General features: G+C 42.5%; 1 protein-coding gene across 2 annotated transcripts in view; it reads right to left on the bottom strand.

The window, feature by feature from the left end:
- The window catches only part of Cpr (Cytochrome P450 reductase), a 43064-nt gene extending 21861 nt beyond the window's left edge, over positions 1-21203 (bottom strand). The window contains exons 1-5 of one of the 2 annotated variants that reach the window (XM_050167062.3): positions 21072-21203; positions 11746-11950; positions 9408-9462; positions 8375-8503; positions 5101-5250 (exon numbers count right to left, since the gene is read on the bottom strand). In XM_050167062.3, coding sequence (XP_050023019.1) covers positions 5101-5250; positions 8375-8503; positions 9408-9462; positions 11746-11948 — 537 coding nt within the window. In that variant the 5' untranslated portion in view covers positions 11949-11950; positions 21072-21203. Of the gene's footprint in view, positions 1-5100; positions 5251-8374; positions 8504-9407; positions 9463-11745; positions 11951-14435; positions 14532-21071 lie in introns of those variants that run through there. The other variant, XM_055064403.2, reaches the window with a different exon arrangement.

Genomic DNA, 21203 nt, shown 5'->3' with positions numbered 1-21203 from the left:
GTGATGACTGCTATGTTGATGCGATCTCACAATTCAGGCAAAGCCTCCAAGATGGGCAGTTGTAGTTAAATCTCGGAGGCATAGAGCAGCGATCAAGGCAAGGCCTTAGAGATTACCGTCTAGCGTGTAATCTCCAAGGTTATACTTGATGTCTCGTCGAGGTTGCCAGAGGAGATAACGGTGGCAGAGTTGGCGTACATTACAGCCACGGACGGAGTCCAGATAATCGAATGTAGAACTGGCGGCTCTCCGAAATATTGGTTGTCTTTACACATTAAGTCTATGAGCCATTGGCAGTGCCGCAAAGCTGTTTGAATTACGGAGCATGCTCAGTCTATTGGTCTTCGATTTATCGGTCGCCGACTGCACAAATGATTCTGTGATTTGCTGATGTATAAAAAACACTTGTTTGTTTGGAGAACATGACAAGAAGCTTGAAACATTGGAGAACATTTATGATGCAGGGAAGTTCTTTAACCTCATATATGGCCAAAGCAGCTTTATAGGTAGGCCTTGTAACAGGCATCTTCTACTTTGTTGTAGAGCAGGTAAAACGACAGAAACACGAAAGGCACATTAGACAAACAAACCACGCTGTCTGTTTGTGTAATGTGCCTTTCTGTGTTCCTATCATTTTGCCTGCACTACAACAAAGTAGAAGAGGCCATAACAACAACCGCATGTAGCTACCCTCATCGACTTCTAACAGGCCGTGTGCATCAAGGCTCGACCACTAAGTCAATTAAGTCACAATGAAAACACATGCATTACCAGTTAACAAAATATTAAATTGTACACCAGTAAACTTTCATCATCAGCCTTTTTAATGTCCTCTGCAGGATAAAGGCCTCTCCCGTCGATCAACAATAACCCCTGTCTTACGATAGCTGACCCCATCTTATGCCTGAAAATTTATGCCTGTGAACTTTAGCCACACACAAATGCAGTTTTGACATTACATGATATTAGAGAAGGAGTGACAAGGGAAGGGAAGTGCAGTCGAGGACGGCCAAGAATTAGGTGGGCTGATGAAATTAGGAAATTTGCAGGCCAACTGGCACGAGGCAGGGGTAATTGGAGGTTGCTGGAGGAGGCACTGGTCCTGCAGTGGACATAAATAGGCAGAGGGTGGTGAAATGTGGCTTCTATGGTCATTCTACAAATCTCCCACAATTTATAAACTGTAGCAGGTCTCTAAATAAGAGCCCTCGGAACCTCTTCAGATGTAATAAAAATAAGTAACACAGATGACTATCGGTATGCACAAGAGGTTTCCTGTGCAGCTTTGCGTACTAAGCGCATATTTCCGGCGCCTTCTTAGCACACACTGTTGAAGGCGAAGTGAAAATGGTAAATTCAATTCAGAGTCAAAAAATGAATGAAAAAAAAAAAATGAATGACAAATACCAAAGTCAAACATGTGAAAAAGAGCAAAAGCATAAAATCTATCCAAACAAGACCAATACACTGGACGCATCTGCACCATCCATTCTACAAACACCTGTCGTGTTCCTGCGTCAATGGCACACACATGCTCTTCCTGTGTTGCAATTAAACACCCAGTTCCTGTACAGCTGGCAGTTGTTCTCTTAAACATTGCAGAAAACAAAAATTGAGGAAGCAGGAAAACGCATCACCCTTACAGGAAGCAAGTGAATGTCTCGTACACTACATGTACAGATCCCGAGCCTTAATAACGTAGTAAACTTGCTGATCAATAATTCGGACTGCTTCAGTGAAAAAAATGCATAAGGTCGACCCAAAATTAAAGAAACTTCAGAGCAATGAGCCGTCCAAAACTTTGCACTGTGCCTGCAGGGCTACGTGCTAACCTGACCTCTAGCATAAACAGCGATATTTTGCCTTTGATACGCACCGGCATGGTCGTCGGCTATGTTGCCAACGCCTCCTCAAAACTGAAACTAGCAAAGCACTGACTGCGCCCAAACTGCAAAGCAAGCCAAGCCTGCCAAGCCAGCGTAAAGCTGCAGTTCTGTCAGTGTTGGTTCTGCGCATCCAGTGTTTATTCATTCATGTGTTAAATATCGACACAGTCAAAGTGACTTCTTCTAGCTGATTCAAGCAGTGCAAATTCCGCCCTCTATGTCTGCGCCGATGAAGGCGACGATTAAGTGAGGGAAGCACTGAACAATGACTTGCGAAAAATGCCATGGTCATTCGGCTATCGCAGAGCAGTCAATTTTTGTTTATGTTTCCAGGGGATGAAGATTAGGCGCATGCATTGACTGTAATTTCATCTGTATGTGGCAACAGTATGATAATGGTTGAGATATGAACTGACCAGATCGCAGGTAAGCATATTTACGTGCAGCAACATGTAGAAAAACTTGGGTCATACATTCTCGGACGATCACTTTCGAAGATGCTTTCACTTTCACATTTCCTGTGACTAGCACCAGACGCGTCGATGGGCAACAGTATTCCTGGCCCTGTAATAAGACAGTGGGCCTCTTCGATTTTCCACTTCTGGCTACCCACGAGCTGCCATAGCCAGCCAGAGTGCCTTTATTTTTCTCAGGTTGCTCCAGCCATCGCAAGTTTGCTTTACTCGGGCTGGATGGTTCTGGCTAGCTGTGGGCTGCCAGAACCAGCCAGGACAATTTTGGTCGGGCTGCTCTCTGAAAGTTCTCTGGCTAGCAGACTACAAACAGAGGCAAAGAGTGTTCGATGCCATCTTTGTGGGAACTTGACAGATTTCAACGTGGCCACTTGACTTTTACCTCGATCAGCCAACTGCATGACTATGGTGACCTTTGGATTTCCTTACTTCCAGCATTATCTTTCTAAGGTTCTAGTGCACTGTTCCATGTTGCGAAACGGTGCGAAATGAGCGGCGGCGAACCATTTCACGTATTGTGTGTGTGTGTGTGTGTGTGTGTGTGTGTGTGTGCGTGCGCGTGTGTTGTGAAGGCTTCTTCCCGGTCGTGAACAACCCGCCACGCTCTCATGCGTGCATGCTATCTGCACCGTGTTAAGTGCAAGTTGTGGACACTCATTCCCGCACATTGCGGTGCCTTTTTGGCTCATCCTTCTCTGGTGGTATCCCTTTTCACACCTTTCACGTATATGCGGTGATATCTCCTTTTCTTGCAGTTAGCAAAGACGTCACAGCCATAGCCAGTGTTCACTCCATCATATGTTTGGGTGGCAGCTCAAAACCAATGTGTTCTAACTAGGCCATTGATATTAATGCACTGGTTGAGTAATGGCTACACGTACATTAGCTTACCGTTTTCATGATTGCGACCCATACTGTTTTTCATGTGAAACTTTTCGCTGGTCACGGGCGGCGTGCATTTTCGTACACTAGCCGCATCCCCAGCTCCTTCAGCACAGGGGCAGACGAGAAGCACCATCAGCCAAAACAAGCTTTCTGATATCGAAGCCCAAGCAGGTCGGCACAAAACTTCATGAGTATAAGACGTACCCGATATCCTGCTTTCTCGTGTCTTTTCAAATGGTTCATGGCATATATGATATGGTGAATATGGATGAATTTAGTGAAAGAGTAACACTATTTACTTTACCTTCCAGTATGAGATAAGCAGTTCCTGGAAGTGAAAACGATTGAGCCATGATTTAACGTCTCAATATTTTGCCATTTTCTTCTCGTGATGCTTACTGCATACACTCAAGTAAGGGCTACGCTCATGTAAGAGCCGAAACCTCGAATTGGGTGCTAAAAATTATTTTTAAGTTGAAAAATAAAACATCAAGAATGTTGCCTGGACCACTGAAAGCAGTGTCGCTGTACCTTGTCTGCTCTTGGATCCTAAACATGTGGCACGCGGTCTCTTCACACATTCTCGTGAAAAGCATTAAAGTCGCAGTCATATCTAATGCCATGGAAGGCACAGAGAGCAACTGTATCTGCGACTATGCTGTCAAACCTCTAGCTAAACAGCGGCGTAAACTAGATGGGCACCAGGTGAGTGACGTGCATGTGTGAGCAAATGTATGCAATATGAGAACTGTTGCGTTTACTATTTTGGTACAATAGATTGCAGGGATTACGCTTACACAGAAATATTTTACTTAAGTGGGCCACCTTTACATAAGAGCCACACCTCGTCAAAATCACAAAAGAAAGTGTGTCTATTTACACAACTGTACACAGTATTCGCCATTTTCTCTCCAGGAGTTTAATTGGTTATGGCACAACCAGATGATGTCTTTAATGCCCACAAGAACGTAAGGTGTCAACCTAAGTTAACAAGCTGCAAAAATCATGTTTCAGTCCTTACGTGGGGAGGCATGTTCACAGTTAGGGGACATTCGAGTCTGAAGCCTCTCCTGATGTTGTTTTTCTCACATGGCTCGCGTCTAATGTAATCTGGCTTCGCCGTGTGGCTTTACACTGATGGCAGTCAGTGTGGTTGCAGACTAGTATGAGAGATGGCGTGAGTGTCTGCTAATGCCACCTAACGGCGGGGTTACTCGGGGGCAAAAGGGAGTAGTAGCCTATTCCTCTTTGTCTTGGGGTCGGCCAGCTGCATGGACGTATCGTGCGCTCGCTGGCCATTCGCGAACCATCCCGGGAAAGGCTTAGGAGCAGGACACCGGAATGGACGAACACGATCATTCGAACGCGCCACCGCTCGCATGACCGTACATGCAGACGATTAGGCATTGGTGTCCAGCATGGGAGCAAACATATTTGCTCACTATCCGGTCACAGTGAGTCGAACTTCCTCTGTTTGTCATGCACCCATCGGCATGTTCTATTGGTAATAATTTGGCTGGCTAGACTGGTGTATGAAAGGCGCAATAAATGCCCTTGCGATTGTCTGCACTACTGTGTCATCGTTCCTTTGTCCCAAGACCACGTTTGAGACCCTACAGCGGTTAGATTGTACGGGGCCAGAAATATCCCAAGTTTGAAATAATTTTTCAGCCTTGGCTGGCATGGGTCTCGTTCCACATTATTGTTCCCAACCAGAGAAGACAAACTTCACGAGTGCGATTTGCATCATCATGCTTATTGAGAAGGCCCCTGGGGACACAGAGCTACTGCAATACCTGGCTGACAGCAATTTATGGCATGGTAGCACATGGAAGCCTCTGGAGTGCGCTACTCACAGCATAATTGACTCCAGGCAGATCTACGCTGCCGTCCTGAAGCCACTGGTAAAAGTCCTGCGCATTGTCTGTGGGGTCTCCTTCACCGTACGTTGCCATACAAAAGATGGCCATTGAGTTGGTGATCTCTGGCAGCTTGGTCAGGTCTTCCTGCACATTGCGAAGAAGCATCCATCAATCAACACAGTGCGCTTCTCATTACACATGCCACGTCGCTTAAATACTTCACAGTTACATGGAAAAACCCAACATTCACATGAACATTACCATGTTGTAATAAAAGCATGAACAAACAAACAAAAACATTTAGGGCTGTGCGAATATTCGGAACATTCGAATAACAAATCGAATAGTCGCTAATTGTAAATGAAAATATTTTTCTAATACTTCTCAAATGTTTGAAAACGCCAACTGTGCCAAATTAAACATCACGTTTGAGCAAAAGTATGGTAAATGTTCACCCCTACGGGCATAGTGTCGGCACAAAACATGAGGGCTTGTGTATTGGAGCAGGCTGTGTAGTTGTTACTTTATGGGCTACACAGCGCCCTCTCTGAAGAGTCCTGTGCATGCGAAGAAACAACTTCTTTGCTCCCAATGCTCTATTTGTGCTTTTAATAAACAATGCTTCATATATACTAACAGAAGCTTGAATAATAATGGCAAAAGCTTGCTCACTTTAAGGATACTAGGATGTGAACATCGTTTTATATTAATTGTGATAACAGCTGTTCATTATTTGAGAGCTATTAGAAAGCTATTCAATATTCGATTCTAGCACTATTCGATTCATATTGGATTCGGGCTCAAAAATCATTGTTCACACAACCCAAATAAAAGCAATAGGCTTAAGTCCATTCCTCCTTTTGATAGTGGGACAGCCAAGACAACAAGGTAAAAGAATTTTAGAAGCTGTTCCTTACAATTTTTAGTGTTGCCCACATATGAGGTACAGGCATACTTATTCCTAATACAATCAGCGCTCCACATGCATGCTGAAAGTATAGCCCATCCATACCAGCATTCCTACAGCCTCATTTTCGTATTAAAAGGACCACTAAAGAGAAACGTGAAATCAGTTTACACTAATAAAGTTATCTTTCAATATTCTGTTTGTGTTAATTTCATGGCAGTAAGTTGATTATTAAAATAGAAATTTAATGCCAACGTTCCATTTTTTAAAGAATTTTGCAGCAGAACCCCAGCGTCAGCATGTTAGTATGACATAATGAACTCCAAAATAAATTTTCGTATTTGGTCCATTGTGGCTCAGCAAAAGTTATTGCAACTTTCAGTTGCAATAACCTTTACCGTCTTTGGCTCTTTTGGAACACATCAGTCCATCTTTACCAATAAAAGTTGACTAGTCTTTGAGCATGTGCTGTCAAAATCCGGCCACCTCAAGCAATCATCCCCACCCGTCTTTCATTTTTGTGTCTTTCATGAATTACAAAGCCTTTTCTCACTATTAGTGTGGATTTTCTGGTATTTACTAATTTACTAATGCAGCTCAAATTATTTTTCTCTTCAGTGTTCCTTTTAAGGTCAACAGCATCAAATTGCCAAGCACGAATGAACAAGCAAAACTAAAAGTCAGCTAACAACTGCACATGCTGTTAAAGCCACTGAGAATTATCTAGCTGCGGCAAATAAGAAAAACAGAAGAAAGGAGACATATCAGAGACCTTTGCAGTTTTCCTTGTGAAAAAGTGTGTGTTCACATCACTAATAACTGAAGCAACATTTCATCTTTCTCGCAGATACACTGATGCATTAGAATGACAAGAAGCAACTTGAACAGAGTTGCAATTGTAGGCAATGCCTTTTTTTGTGCTACTACATTGCTGAATCACAGAGATACATCCTCTTCAAAGCACATGAGCCTATTGATCTACAGCCTAAACTCCCTGCAACTACGAAATCTGACGCCTCACATGATAAAAGCTAATGCAGCTTCTAGGGAAACATGACCTTATGACTAGCCTATAGCACACTCTAGCAACACATGGCAACATTGCCGCCAGGGTTGGGCAACGACCTCAACACCACGTGAAATCCTTGGCAATCATCCTGACCCAGTGACACAAGGGGCCACGTGCAGACGGCAGGCCCACTTGAGCCAGTTAGGGATTCATCAATGTCAATCAGGGCGGAATAACACACACACACACGCAAGCACACACAAGTACTGCGACAGCAAACATAAGCAGCTGCTGCCAAGTGCTATGGAGCCGGAGGTGGTGTCAGCAACAAGCGTTCTTGAAAGGAACGTGCGTCAGAGTGCTTGCCCAACGTCACTTTCCAACGTCACAAGAAAAAGGCACGGACAGCCGTTGGCACTCCTAATAGGACAAGTGCCGACAAGCTTGCCTACACCTAATTGCAACCCTCAGAAAAGGGAAATCAGAAAAACAGTGCTGGTAACATAGTGAGAAAGTCACTAAATCTAGCAAGTTTTTAGTCAGCTTAATGAACACTTGGCTTTTCCAGAGGCTTAGTGACTCTTTCTTTTTCTTTTTTACATCATTAGCTAGCTAATTGCCCTCATGAAATTCCTCAGGGACTTCAGGCTGGGTTCAATGCCTCATACCGTCTTGTCCCAAGGGGAATGCGTGTACTTCCATTTATCGCTGCTTCTAAAGATATGCCTAAGTGCTCATTAGTGAGCCATCTGGCTACCTCCAAGATGCTTTTCGAGGCAAAACACAATTTTGAGAGAGGATAAAGTTTGAGAAAACTAGAAACAGTTTCCCATTCCGAACGCTAACTTGCCACCACAGGAGATAACTTAAAGCTATAGTTCAAAAAACAAGGAAAACGTCTGGGAACATTTAAAACATAAAAAGACATAATGCTGACTAATCCATCATAATTTAGGACTCTCACTCAAAATTTAGTATTCGGGCTGCGATTTCAAGTTACTAACGCTATATAAATTATTTATGTTTAAAACCTGCATAAATAAACAAATAATCAACATTCTTAAAACGCTTATAAAAAAGCAAACCAACACTACTGGTACCCAAAGCAAGACTTCAGGGAAGAAAGCCCCCCTGCTGTATGTAAAACGATCACTGCAACTCTCAGTTCAAGCGCATTAATGCTTCCAAAGCACAGTACAGTAATTTTGACTATGGTTCTCACTTTGTGGCAAGGCACAAGGCCACATAACCCATGCCCGAACTTTGTAAGCAATCTGGCCAGAATATGATAAGTGCACATAATTAATTACATAACTTAGACAGGTATAAATGCAGCTGTATTTTAGACTCACCATTTCACACTCCTCAGGGTCCGCTACCATAGCTTTGAGACCAAATCTGTTGGCTTCCTTGGCCAGACGAGCAGCAAACTCTTCTGCTGTGCCTGTCTGTGATCCGTAGAATATGACTATGTTCCTACCCTGCACAGGGGGAAGGAAAATCATGAGCTCGGTCACTATATTTGGAAAAACCAAGCAGAGCACACCTTTCTGCACAACTTGACGTTTTCAGCAAATCAGCAGCTAACATGCCACTTAAGAAGTTTTACCTTACGAGCTCCTACCTAAATACACAAAGAAATTTTTTTCTTCTTGTGGTCCACTGAACCAAGTTCGATTAAGTTTGTTGCACATAAAAGAAAATGGTAATAATGACCAACTGTAGCGAGCAGATTTTCTTTTTATAATCATTAATGGCAAAAAAAATTTTTTTAAGAACCATAACGTTTGGACTTATTGAGATATCTATAGCGGGCCAAATTGATGTGCTATACACTGCTCAGAAACATAGGCCTATTTTGTAAGCAAGACTTTCGCAAAACCCTCGGGGCCAATGTAAGCTGTAAACTCGTACATCTAATGTGTCCACTTCAGATGCTCTTAACAGATGCAGTTTACAGAAGCGCGATGTCTATTTTTGGTTCAGAATAATAAATGTTTCATTTTTGTGCCTCAACTTTTCTTGAACCTAAACAATCTTTTACAATATCTGTAAAAACTATGAGGCCCTAAATTGTCATTATGCTTCCTACAGCCGGTAGAATTCAGCCTTTTCTCTCAAACACAGCGAAACTAATTCAAATCAAAGTTAGCCCCAAGGCAAAGCCACATCTTACCACAACTATTTTCAGTGGACTGCAACAACATTCACAGACTGCATACACTTATCTAATCAAGAACAAAATGACTATTTAATATCACTATGCTTTTTTCCGAACTTATAGGTAAACTGTACTGAAGGGTTCTGCTAAAACAAGACTTTTAAAATTTCAGTAAAGAAATAGAAGCTATATGCCATGCAAGATTTTGAGCAAATGCAACATACCGTTGATTTCATTTTTCCGATAAAGCTTGTGTTGTCAGCCTTCTGTATATTTGTTCTGGAAGAGAGACATGTTCAATGTAAAGGAACATAAAGCATAGAGGTCTTGCTTTTAAACAAACTGCATTCTAGAGCAACGAATTTCCAAACTTTAAATTCCGCTGTGCCTCTTTGCACATGAAACTGTGATATTAATTCTCACAAGGATTTTGTTTCAGATTGGTGCACTTCTGCTACAGATTGGAGATAAGGGAGACAGTATTAAAAGTTACTTGCATGCATTCTTTGAACATTGCAATGCAACAATTGAGAAGATTAATGGAAGTGTGAACCAGAATAGCAAACAAAAAAAATGAAGCCACGGTAACTACAGCTGATTCCCAAACTTATGCACTTGAAATCAAGAATAAAACATTCAGCCTCCAGCACTGCTATGAGACACATTAAGGGAATTTAACAGCAAGCACTTGCGTCTGAATATGCATAAGCCCTGAAAGATTCAATGAGTACAGATAAAGGAGTGGTGTTACAACACAGAGCTTCATATCCAAACGAAAACTATGGTGCAGTAAGCTACACATGGACACATGGTGCAAGCAACAACATTATACCTCTAACCCAAGGACAAATGGTGTGAGCAGCAATAGTATACCTCTGCCAAGAACGCTCAATGTTACAATGTGAAACTAATTCGGCCTAACAGACAAGCTTCTATAGAAAATAGTAAAAAAGACAAATACAATATTATGGCTTTTGCATTCCTGTATTAAACTTCACTAAACTACTCTAATACTCCTGACATCTCGGTAGGAACATTGGCACCTTCTTGTTAACGATGGTGACTACACAAGCACAAACCACACAATTAAACTAAATTAAATTACGGGGTTTTACATGCCAAAACCACTTTCTGATTATGAGGCACGCCGTAGTGGAGGACTCCGGAAATTTCGACCACCTGAGGTTCTTTAACGTGCACCTAAATCTAAGTACACGGGCGTTTTCGCATTTTGCCCCCATAGAAATGCGGCCGCCGTTGCCGGGATTCGATCCCGCGACCTCGTGCTCAGCAGCCCAACACCATAGCCACTGAGCAACCATGGCGGGTGCAAACCACACGAAGGGACATCAACGGGGTGAACTGAAATTACCAATCAAGTTTCAATACTGAGTAAATGACTCTTCAAATTTGTCCAGAACAAGCAAGTTCTTGTGTCTTCCTGCCCTCATAAACCAAAGTGCACACTTCGTGCTTCTAAAATTAATCACGTGATGAGGAAATTGTGTCTTCCTGTCATCGTAATGCAAGCTACACACTTCATGCTTTTAATATTAATCACACAACAATGAAGAGAGAGACACATGCGGAATGAAAAGTACCTGGTGTGACCGTACTTTGGAACATTCACATTTTTCTTGCAAATGGGCAAAAGTTTAAGAAAGCACCTCCCCGCAAGAACATTGTCTTTTTGACACGCAGAAGGGGGCTTCTCTATCTCGCACAGCATTTCCTCATGCAAGTCATAAGAATTCATCATTCAACGACCTTGCAAAAGAAAGAAGATAGTCACACTAAAGCACGCTTTCTACCCACGCTAAATACTTTGAGGACAGCAGCGCTGCCTGCAATTTAGCTTGTGCCGCTTGCAAATACTAATAAGTTTCCATTAAGCAAGTGCAACCGGGACTTCCGAGTCAACCTGCCAAGAGTGACAGAATTACCACAAAGTGAAAGAGGAAGGCAAACAAGGTAAAAAAATGTCACCAGCCATGAAGTGGAAATTCTGAAGAAAATAGGGCAACACAAGAAGCCCTCAAGCTTCAAGGTGGCTGTGAAAAGTAATTCAGGATGCTACAAGTAGGCTGTGTGTTCTGAGGTATGAGTAAAGTCACTTTCGGTTTCCTCAATGTGCGGATAGATCTCACAAGTACTTCCACTCAGCATTGCTCCAAAGGTTTAGCTGGAGCTACAGCCACCAACAAGGACTCCAAACATTAGCAGCTGAAGGGTATATGAAGTCGAAAAGCGACACTGGCATCTTTACAACCAACCTCGTTCTTCTTGCTGAATATTATCACTGGCTCCCAATGCAAGAATACGTTCTGTGAAAAATCCATCAGTTGTGGTGGTAAAACATTGTTCCGTTTCTTTCATTCAATTTCAATTTACAAATCTGACAAATAGTTGAGGTTAAGTTGTTATTTTAGACAGTGCATGGTGTTGCTGGTAAAAGAATTCTAACAGAAATGCATAACAACACGTAGAAAATTTGTCGATCAAATTGATTCGATTTCTATAGACGTAGCAACGAGAGTTAAGCAACTGCAGCAAGGCACTCACTCAATAGAAAATGTTTTGATGGCGGCTGGATCGAAGGTGGGGGCCTTCTTGCGCCTCAGGAAGAGCCAGTAGATGGCGAAGCCCAGCAACGCCAGAAGGATCAGCACGTCCAATAGGCCAAACAGGGGTGTCTCCTCCTCCTCCTGACTTCCCAGTGGGCTGCTGTCGACACTCAGCGGCACATCTTGGCTCGTCCCTTCCATGGCTGCATGCACAGCGACAAGGCACAACATGTGGCACTGCAATAATACAGCTGCACACACAGTCGCACTCTTCTAGGGTACTTTGCAAAAGTTGTGCTGCTGGCGATGACAGTTTTATCGAAAACTTTATAGAAGTTTTGCTTAAGAAAGAAGGCTTAACAAAAAATACATACACATATCAATGATCTTTGGTGCTCTGGTAAATCATGGTTATGATCATGCAACAATGTGATGGAGGTAGAAATATTTATATTTCTCAACTTACATTTTTTAAGGAGCAATGAGTCTGCTATTAATAGTTTCAAGAATATGCGTATTCTCAATGTTACTTCATAGCTTTTCTTCAGGTATTCTTGGCACTATTTCTCTGCAATATGCAGAAATATATTTGCGATATTGTGCGTGAGGGTAGCTTGTTGGGCAAAGTGGTATATGGCTTTGAGCCAGCAAATGAAAAGGAAGACGCACACACGTGCCCCAACTTCCACTTGCTCTTCCTCTCTAGGTTTTTCCTCCCCTCCATTTCTGTTGTTTGCTGGCAATCCCCTGCTATCAAACAGTTCAGTTCTTCCTTCTGTCTAATAGCTATATAGCACTGCAGCCATAGGTCACCGAAGCACACGCATGACAACAAAACTGAATAGCAGAGGGGTAACAAAGACTAAAATTTGATAAAGGACTAATGTGTAAAGATTCCAGGGGCCTACGCACAGCAATTCATACGAGGCAGGCCTTAGAATGGGCAAACAACAATGCCAATCAGGCAGGAGCTTGTTTGCACACAACCAACCTTTCTTGCAGCGAACAAAAATGAAACAAGCCCAACTAATGACAGATGCACCCAGCGTGGCACTGACAATGCCAAAGTCAATTCTTCATGTGACACTTCACCATAATGGCCAAGTCTCTATGCCCAATATAGGCACGCACCTCCACACAGGATCTACCTGGACAAATTTGCCAATTGCTATCACACCACAAGGAAGCATGAAGCTGACCATTATTGCAAACTTTCTATCCAAGCAAGGCCTTGTAAGCTACATTGAACACCTTTGCATGCTTGTCACTCTTGTCTCACTGCCCACGATACAAAGGACGTTGATGGATGCAGGCAATCAAAAACAAAGCCAAATAACACTAACCAACAAACAAAAAACATGGCAAGCAGATGGGCAACTTTGCAATTAGTGTAACTTTCTAACAAGAGACCCTCAAAAAAACATCTGCCAACATGCTTGCATAGCGCTTCACTCTAGGCTAGTTACTTCCTTCAGATATGGTATTATTCAAGCCTAGCTGCCATAACTAGACAACGCATGAACGAGCAAGACGCTATCTGCAACCCAAACTTTAGCTGCAATTTACTCTCTTAAGAAGAAAACAGCTTGCCCCCTCCAAATGAAAACAGCGAAAACATGATCAAGTGTCGTTGAGAATGCTTTTAGGACACAATTATGACTGTAACATTGACCTTGAGTGCTACTTGGAGTTTACCCTGACCCGCTGGAACAACTAAAAAAAATAGCTTTGAGAGTTTCATCATAATGCAAACAAGCTGTGACGTCCACAAAGCCCCCCATTCAGACAATACAGGGAACGCTGCCAGAAATAAGGAAAACCACACACAACCGTACGCACGTCAGCAAGCTGCTTTCTAAACTTTTACAACCTCGTGCTAGAAATCTGAAATACCACAATTTATTTACAGTAGCCAAGAAACATGGAAAAGCTGAGAACGAGGCAAGAAAAAGAAAATTCTAGACCCTGCCTGTCACAAGTTTTCCTTGCAGTTGCAGACACGTCAGCAAAAGGAAGTGAAACAGACAGAACAAGGGTCGACTAAGAATACACACTCTGCTGTACCACAACCTTTCCTTCTGGATGTAAGCTTGAGGCATTTGGAACTTGAGCAATACAACCCTGTCACTCCATCTGTTGAGTGAGGACACCTCAGAGTGGTACAGCTCAGCCACGGTTACAGACTCTTACAACAGTTGCGCTGCGCTGACACACGTGTTACACAAGTGCCGGACGGGTTGATGGCTGAGAACAGACCGAGTGGCCAGAACCAAACCAAGACTTGGCCTTTACAAGCATATCGAATAGGAAGACGGCGCTCGTGGCAAAATGCTACAATGCATGCTATAAATACATAGTAGGCACTCAGGCAAGGCTTCAGAAAGACTTTTTATAAAACATGCACCAATAATGTTTGAACTGTGCATATTCCTACACATTCAATTTGCAAGTTCTTAAGAAAGCTGCCCCTTGGAAGAACATGGCGATGAAATCTTTGCACAACAAAATGGCAGGAATGTGGACATAACTAGCTATTCCAGGCATGGCAGACTTACATATCGTACTGAACTGAGGTTATCTGTAGTTCATTCTGATATGCTAATTTAGCTTTATAACAAGTGATTACTAAACTGTGTGTTTCAAAGAAAAAAAATATAAGTGTATGCAACCACTACAACCTTTGCTTACCTGACATATGACATAGCCACTTTCCTAGATCAACATTCGCTTCTGTTCTGTCTCAGCCACACCAGAAAGCTAAGCTCATCACAACTAAGACCTGCATAAAAAATATTTTGAGTACATTTCTACACAGCACACTCAGTTTCAGACCAACTCTGCCAAGACAAATTCCCTGATGCACTGTTCACTCCAGAGACATATGTAGACAACTCGGTGCACTATTCTTAAGCTGGCTGTCTGACAAGACAAACAAGTTTCCGAAGTCCCTTCACATTTGTCTTTAGGGGAGTCCAATTTTAATATGCTCCTAGTCTGCGGACTAAAATTTTTCAAAAGATTAGATTTTTATGCAACATGTAAATGACAGCTGCTTAGAATTTTGAAGTACACACATGCAAATAAAAGCAGAAGCCATCTAAGATGTCACAATAAATGTTTCACAGAACAGCTTTACCAGCCATACGATTTCTTTCTCTCTCTGAAAATATAGATAGGGCATGCGCAAGCAATCGAAGAGAGTGCTGCAAAGCTTAGGGTAAAGAAGTGCAAAAATGGCAGACTTCCCACTGCATCCTGATGGCCACTTTAAAAAATAAATATTTGGCAGGTCACTTCTCAACCAAAAGCTTACCCACGAACAAATAAATGAATGTGTTAACTTTGTCTCTTAAGACAACTCGCCCCAAATTAAGTCGTAATAAGCTCACGGGCAGATGTTACTCAAGAGTACAGCAGTGCCTTTTGCCTATATGTAACCTGACAGTACCGTCACATCTTCATGGCGTCATTGTGTGCAGTTTGTCTGCAGCTGCCGTACAATGTTGACAATACTCGAAAGAAAATGTGGGTCAAAAATACATCCCACTGTTGCACTCAAATTGGCGAAGCCAAGAAACTTCAAGTGAAATAAAAAATGTTGTATAACATGGTTGTTGCAGCCCTGCAACCAATGAGGGTAGATCAAGCAATGAACCAAACTAACAATTCACTCCGTGGGCCAAATGCACTCCACTAACACTTCACCTGAGCATCGTAATGCATGACGAAATTCAAAGCGGCTGAGCTCTGAATGAACCAGCCTTCTAAGGAGTGAACTGATTTGGTCCAGCGTGTTGACTTTACCTTAAGCAGCAGTGTCCAGCTGCCTGAAACAGCTAAAAGTTAGAATCTACACAAGACAAACTTGACTACTGAATGCAGCTTCTGCTTGCACAACAAAAAAAGAGGTCACCTGCCCACACAATGATAAGTCACAGCCTTGTAGTTTCGAAGACTACTTGCATTCCTGCTATCTGAGCTAGGTTGTTCCTTATCGGTCCACCAAGACCAATGTCCACGATCCGGGTGTTCCCATGTGACGATAAAAACATGATAAGCGACACAACAGTGTGTCGCAAGCAGAGTATGAAGTACGCATTATCCAGGTACAGTTGACCTTAACTAGTGTTGCATAGAATATAGCATGGAGTTCCCAGGAAAGAAAGATAATACAGGAAAATCTGGGACTTCAGTCATTCAACTAGCACAGGAATGATGGGTAGATTAATTTTTTTAAGACTTGGCATGGCTTCATTCAAAAAGCAGGCTGCCGCTCTTTATATTGTTCTCCGTGGTTCAGCTGTGTTGCGTACTAGTTGGATATTTATTTAGAGCAGTGGAATGCATTGTGATGACTTTCATTCTATGTAATTTCAACTGCATGAGTAAGTCTTATGCATGTCACTGAACGTGGATGGCAAAAGTCAGCGGCTCACAATTAGCAGCTGTTCTAGATATTTCAAAGAGTCTTTATTTGTAATGATCTGGCAACAGTACTAAAGCAGAAATTAGATGGCACTTGAGTCTTATCATAGTCATACAGCAAGTATGAGATGACAGTATTAGGCTACAGTGAGTAACACGGCTGTTCAAAGCCAGAGGGACGAAGTTTAGACAAGTCAATGTATTAGCCATCAATCCAATGCTGGATTAAGCACTGTACCAATGCCACTTGTAGACACTAATGCCAGAGTTTTCTGAAATAGTAGGAAACTCAATGTAGTGTACACAGTACCTCTACAATTACAACAAATGGCAAAAAAAAAAAAGAAAAGAAAGGAAAGCAATGAATATAAGAAACCTCTGCACATAATGATACTGAACACTGTTAAATTAAATGTGACCACATGTTACTGGCAGTGGCACCAATGGTTCTTGGATTGAAAATTACCAGTGAACTGAGGGCATTGTGTCCAGGAAGTACGAAGTAATAAAATCGTTTCGGATAAGTACTGATAGTAGCACTGATAGCCTACAATGTCCCGCTTGAAAGTTATCAGTCAAATGAGAGCAATGTGTCCAGGAAGTCTCTGGAGTAATAGGTTGTCATCTCAGATGAGTACTGTTCAAGAAAAAAATTAATAAATAGAAAAGGTATAAGAAGATTGACCCTAACGACTCAAATGAGGAACAGCAAACTGTCAGCTCAGGAAATGTTCCCTTCACCGAATCAAAGTGAGCTAAACATATACACTGCTCTCAACAAAGAGAAATGCACCTTGTTCTGCTCGTGGTACAACTAGTTGTAAAATGCCGATGAACATTTTTTCTTCTTCTTTCTTTCTTTTTTTTTTCTTTTGTTACCCTTTTGCCTTTTCGACACATGTGGCGGAAACGAGCACAGCGCAGATGCAGGTGTGTCACATCCCCTGGAAATGGTGTTTCTAGCAGGTGCAAGCGGATTGTCTGTCCTTGCTTATTTTTCTGCCAGTTTCCAGAGAGTTCTAGAGGTATGCCTAAAAAAGCGGTATCTCCTTAAGAGGAAGCTTTAGCTTGGGCCCAACTCCGATGCAGCCTATTCAAACACATGTAAAATGCAAAAACGCTTTTCTGAGATAACTTCTGGACCGATTTTTATGAAATTTGTTGCATTTAAGAGAGAAAGGTAAATTCTAGTGACTGTTGGAAGCGAAATTCTATTTAAGGCCTGAATTTTGTTTAAGGAATTTTCAAAAATTTGAACGTTTGAAAAGAATAGAAGCACAAAGTTTACAAATTAATAACTCTGCATCAACAACAGATATCGCAGTTCTATAAACGGCATCCATTAGGTCAACCAAAGAGGACAAATTCAATGTCAATTTATATCTTACGTGAATTTGTTGTAAGAAGCCAACAAACAATGACACCAAGGACAACATAGGGGAAATTACTTGTACTTACTAACTGAATAAAAGAAATTATGAATTAATGGCAATGAAAAAACAACTAGCCACTTGTTTCTTCATCCACTTTCGTTTCCATTAATTTATTTGTTTAATTCTATTAGCAAGTACAAGCAATTTCCCCTACGTTGTCCTTAGTGTCTTTGTTTGTTCACTTCTTATGATTAATAAAAATCGGGCCCCTCGGTTAACCCCCTTTCATCTCATGAATTCGTTATGTTGTGTACAAGGGTTCTGCAAAAGCTGTATTTCTATATTACTAAATTTTTTGAGATTCATGTGTAACATCAATTTTGTCTGCTTTGGATGTACTATTAGATGCAATTCACATAATTATGATATAATTTTTCATTGTTGAGTTACAGAGTTTGCAAACCGATAGCTTCGTGTTCTGAAAAATTTTGATTTTTGCCAATTTTTAATTGAAAATTGATGACCTAAATAAAAAAAATTTGAAACCAACAGTCACTAAATTTGAAGTTTTTCATTTAAATGCAACAAACCTAGTCAAATTTGGTGCAGTGGTTGCGAAGAGAAATGAATTCTCATTTTACATGTATTTAGATGGGAGCACCCGAGCTAAAGCTTCCTCTTAAGCTTATTTACTCACCACTGCCCACAAACATTTTCACTCACGCTAGAACTTTTGTTACAGTTCCAAACGTTCTTTAAGCAAACACCTAAAGCAAGCACCATTAAGAGAAAGCTCAATAAAGCAAATGGGGCCATTATTTATATGCTACATCCAATTACACTGAGATCAAAATCAAAATGCCAGGTACTAGTGAATACCATAGATAATTTTAGTACCCAACGATGCACCATCTTCCCAGTAAGAGCACTCAATGACCCCACAAACTGAACTAAGCCATTTGCAGAACGAGCCAGAAGTGCTAACCATAATGGAATGCTGCAGGGCATGTAATTAAATAAACTAAGCCAGCTTGTCTAAGCGAATGGGCGCTCTCATGGAACATACCTGTCATGGGCAATACGCAATTGTAAATGGCCGACTGTCCGAACTCGAACAACCATGCAGCTGATGACGCAGGCACATATGTAACTTCACCTAGTCCAGTGCTACTAGAACTGTTTGCGTGACACTGCAGGAAAGCCATTTCGAACCACAAGGAACACAGAACCGAGTGCAACAAGATCACTTACGCCCGTCGGGACGACCTGCACAAAACTGCGGAAATGTCTTGGAGCACGAAGACCTATATAGTGGAGCTGTAAACCAAGCGTGGTTTCCAGATGGTGGTCTAACAACGTCTGGATTTCCCCGAAAAAACGCAGTGACATAAGGCGTGTGGCAGCCACCAGACCATGCGGCACCCCAACACTCTGATTAACGTTGCACCACACAGCACTGTGGCTGCGACAAAGCGTCTGTGACAAGGCTGGCGTAGAGACATTAAGCATTTTTGCTCTCCTCTCGCCTGTCACTTGGATCCAACCGTCCCTTCTACAGCACGAAAGAAGCAGCCAAGCCACCAAGACACTCACAGTTCCAAGGAAAAAAAAGAAAGAAAGAATGTGCGCGTTTGTGAGACAACGAACGTACATGCATTCTCCGTTTTCCTCAAGATGCACGAGAAACAATGAAACAGGGGAGACACAAATTTTTCTCTAGGTTTCATAAGCAGCAGTTGTAAATTAAGAGCTAAACGAAAAGATTTTCTACATATGTGGCAACAAGCAACTTTACGAGTTTGTAAAAAACCCCGAGTACACAACCGTAAAGACAGAAATGACGGGGTACCAATGTCCTTACAAGAAGTATTTTCAAATTGTAGTAGACACCCACTAGCCTCAATCCGGCCGCATGCTGTGACGTAGGTGAGATAAAGTAAGCAGGAAACAAAGGGAACTATCAGACACGGCACGACCTTTGCGGTATAAAAAAAGGCACGCACACATAAGACAAGCAAAAAGAGCGCGCCGGATAGTGTTTGCGGTCCTCGCTGATTGCCTTGAGATACAACTGCTCGGGCTACCTTGCGACATCCAGGGGCAAATTACCTTTTGTTCTTCCTTTTCAGTGTGACGTCAGGGTCGCACGTGCCCAAAAATGTAAAGGGAAAACTCTCCGGAGACAGGCGTACATAAGCCGGCGTCACGCGCAGGCGTCATGGCAACATAGTACACGTTTCTTTCCTCCTCTCCCCAGACTTCTAAACTCGAGGACTAGTAACGCTAAACTAGCCAGCGTCTTGATAAACTTCCTACAAACGAACGATACCGATGCGGGCATTTCCGCTGCGCGATCAGTACGAGAAACTACAGCACACTTATCTGCCGCTCAGTCAAATAAATGAGCGGCACACAGACTAACCAGGTTATTAGGATGACCGCGTTCAAACAGTTGACACTACACGAAAGAAGAGAGAGAGAAAAAGAAAAGAAGCGACAGGAATTTAAGGGGGAAAATAAAAAGCTCGCTGTGTTGTACGAATGAGTAATACGTCTACAAGGAAGGAAAAAAAAATGTGCCCGTCAGGAGTACGACTTATGAAGTTATTCGGTACTTACTTTTATTCGTTTAAATGACCTCGCGCTGCGGTTCGACTTGTACGTCACCTGTGAACGACACCGCTGATCGACTTCTGAGCGCTTGAGCAACCAGTGTATTTCCTCCCTAGAAGATGCCGAAATGTGGCGGAGTTGTTTCTGATAGCCCAAACCGAAGACTGCACCCATTGCCGCGGAGATCCTGACGACGGGCATTTTTTCGACTTGACGCGAAACCACACATTAAAGCACAAATAGCAGCAGGTGCAGGAATGTTGCCAGTTTCGAGCAGACAGAACTTCCACTTGTGCATAGTTATTTTCGCTTTCGCACGGCGTACGGTGTGTACGCATATACGCACGCAATCCGTAGTGGTGTTTGCACGTCACGCTTACCGCTGGTGAAAAAAAAAAAAAAGGAGGGGAGATCAAAAGAAAAATGGGCCAAGAGATTGCAAGTGTTGGGCAACATGCAGTTTCCGTCGACGGCACAAAGCAACGTCCTCGTAAAACTGCCGCGCATCTGGTCTGGTGGTGATCTTCAGCGAAAGCAGAAATCGGGGACAAACAGCAAAAAACGGACGGCCTTCCCTAGAGGTAAAAAACGGTGGAATTGCAACATATTGACCTTGAAATATATTCCACGCACCCTCGATTCGCCATCATATGGAGACTCGGTGGGATTTCGACAACGATGGAATCGGTCTACGTGCTGTGTTCCCACGGAACGAATAGACGAGCCTAATAATATTTGAAGCCGAGTCGACGACGTCGCTTCGCGACGCACCGTCAAATACCGAAGTCCCCCACTAGAGCACCTTTCCCCCCCTCACCCTCCGACCACCACGGAGGTAAAAATATGCGGGTTAGGCCTATGAAACACCAAATAAATGAGCGATCTCGGCCTACTAGGGCTCTATGAGACGTACCTTACGTCGTGGCAAAGTTGATTAGTCCTGTAGAAAGCCCAGCGTTTAACTTTCATTAATGAAGGCCCTTTCCGCACCGCCACGGCTCCGTCAGCTGTACGGCTGCAACATCACAGATATGATGAAGTAAAA

The sequence above is a fragment of the Dermacentor andersoni genome, chromosome 3 (genome assembly GCF_023375885.2).
Source record: "Dermacentor andersoni chromosome 3, qqDerAnde1_hic_scaffold, whole genome shotgun sequence".
Lineage (NCBI taxonomy): Eukaryota > Metazoa > Arthropoda > Arachnida > Ixodida > Ixodidae > Dermacentor > Dermacentor andersoni.
This window is presented reverse-complemented; position numbering and strand designations above follow the sequence as displayed.